We start from the raw sequence: 2,510 nt of genomic DNA on the forward strand, positions 1-2,510 counted from the left end.
CTGAGCCACCCAGGCACCCCCCAGAATTCATTCTTTTAATATGTCTCTCTTATATTTTTCTATAGATATGAAATACACCAAAAGATGGATGGTATAAAGTTATGACATAATTCTATACCAATCACAAAACAATGAAAAAAGTATTGGGAATGGCAATGGCTCTGCCCCTGAATATTCCTCTTTCATAATTGAGCATGAGCTCTCGGATAACTAGGAACACAAAGGAGGCTACTCCCTCCCTGCGCAGAGGATCCAAAAGTTTTAATGTGAACCAATGCTTGGAGAACATTGAGTCCCAAAGGAACCAATGCTAACTTATTGGCAAAGGATGTAAACACAGGCTCAGTAATTTCTCCCCTCAGGAGCCTGATCAAACTTTGATGCTAAATGAGCCTTGTTTCAAGATTCTGAACAAGTTGCCGAGATCCACAGAGAATAAGATAAATTCACAATATAGCCCACTGATGGTTTGGAGACATAAAGTTGATGCATTTGCCTTGCCCTGAAGACATTTTATGCAAATCCACAAACAGAAGGGATATTGGCTTCTCCATTTTCAGAGCCTTTGTCTCCTTCAGGACAGTAAAGGGAAGAGAACACTTAGGAGTCTGGCCCCAGAGAGGTCTCCAGGCAAAAGGAAGTTGGGCAGCTGAGTCCTTCTGTTCTCATGTTTTCATTCCCACAGCAGAGGAGAGGTGTGGAGAGGCCGCTTGTCCTTCCTAAACAATTCATTGTGTTTTTGAGGTAAGATTAGATAAACGGAATGGTCAGGAGAAGTTCACAACAATAGGGCAATTCAAATTCCTCCAGTTACTACATGTAATCTTGGACAAGTTACTTAATCTCTCTGAGCCTTTTTACCTCTTAGCACTTCCACTAAGCCAGGTACTGAGTTTCTGAAAGGTAAGAGGGAGAGAGTGGGTTGAGCAGTGGGTGCAGTGGGTATCACAGTGACTTTACTGTCTCGGAGCTCCAGGAATTTTCATAGGAAGTGGTCTCAAGTACAACTGTTGGCTCCTCTCTTCTCTATCTGTATGACCTTGACCAGGCTATTTATCTCTTCAAGATATTGCTTCCTTCTCTCTCACATGTGATCATCATTTTTGGTGTCCCTGCTAAAAGACTTCATTCTGGATTATGTCTGGCCAGGGGAGGTGAGGAGTTACAGTTGAGATCTGAAAACATGGAAGAAAAGGACAAGCAAGAGAAGAAAGTTAAAGATGGAGAGTCCTTGCCCTGGCTCTTCTTCCAGGGTACTGTCACACTCAAGCCCCCACAGAACAGGGCCTTCTCTAGAAGCAAAGGATCTGAGTCCCTTCCTAATGTGACACTTCTCTCATTCCCTCACAGATCACACCCCTGCAGCAAATGGCTACGAAAAATGACTCTTCAGTGATGGAGTTCATCCTGGTGGGACTTACAGATCAGTCTCAGCTCCAGTTACCCCTTTTCTTTCTCTTCTTACTGAACTATGTGGTCACTGTGGTAGGGAATTTGAGCTTAATTAATCTAATTTGCCTAAATTCTCATTTGCACACTCCCATGTACTTTTTCATCTTCAACTTATCCTTCATAGATCTCTGCCACTCTTTGGTCATTACACCTAAAATGCTGATGAACTTTGTGTCAGAGAAGAATATCATCTCCTTTGCAGAATGCATGACTCAGCTGTTTTTTTTCTGTTTCTTTGTCCATTCTGAGTGCTATGTGTTGACAGCCATGGCCTATGATCGCTATGTGGCCATCTGTAAACCCCTGCTGTACACGGTCACCATGTCCCCTCAGGTCTGTTCTCTGCTGATGTTTGGTTCTTATGTGATGGGGTTTGCTGGTGCTATGGTCCACATAGGGGACATGGTCAGATTGTCCTTTTGTGCTTCCAACATCATCAGCCATTACATGTGTGACATCTTCCCCCTCCTCCAGCTCTCCTGCAGCAGCACCTATGCCAGTGAGCTTGTGACTTCTGTTATTGTGGGCGCAGTTGTCATAATATCCAGCTTCATTATTTTCATTTCTTATGCTTTGATCCTGTCCAGTGTCCTCCACGTCTCATCAGCTCAAGGTTGGTCCAAAGCCTTCAGCACCTGTGGCTCCCACATAGTAACTGTTGGTCTGTTCTATGGATCTGGGTTGTTCACACATCTCAAGACCTCTTCTGATGGTTCTATTGGCCAGGGGAAGTTCTTCTCAGTCTTTTACACCAATATAGTACCCATGTTGAACCCTCTCATCTATAGTCTAAGGAACAAGGATGTCAAGTATGCTCTGAAAAAAACCCTGAAGAGAATTGCAAATTAAGCAGAACGAATGTTGTGGAGTTGTTGGGGTGTGTATATGGTGTGTGTGTGTGTGTGTGTGTGTGCACGTCCCCATAATTTTCTTCAGAACAAGGTTTTTGCTTTAAATACTTATTTCTCTGTAAGCATGTCAGTTAAGAAGGCAAACATTATTAAATCTCATGGTTATTCTCAGCCCCATACTGAACTCAGCTTTATTCCTAACAGCAT

General features: G+C 43.2%; 1 protein-coding gene across 1 annotated transcript; it reads left to right on the top strand.

Annotated features, from left to right (window-relative positions):
- The first annotated feature begins 1,356 nt into the window (after positions 1 to 1,356).
- LOC100484565 (olfactory receptor 143-like) lies at positions 1,357 to 2,301 on the top strand. The gene has a single exon (XM_002930001.3). It carries the CDS (start codon positions 1,369 to 1,371, stop codon positions 2,299 to 2,301), a length of 933 nt encoding a protein of 310 aa, XP_002930047.1. The 5' UTR covers positions 1,357 to 1,368.
- The last annotated feature ends 209 nt before the right edge of the window (positions 2,302 to 2,510 follow it).

This window comes from Ailuropoda melanoleuca, chromosome 8 (genome assembly GCF_002007445.2).
Source record: "Ailuropoda melanoleuca isolate Jingjing chromosome 8, ASM200744v2, whole genome shotgun sequence".
NCBI lineage: Eukaryota > Metazoa > Chordata > Mammalia > Carnivora > Ursidae > Ailuropoda > Ailuropoda melanoleuca.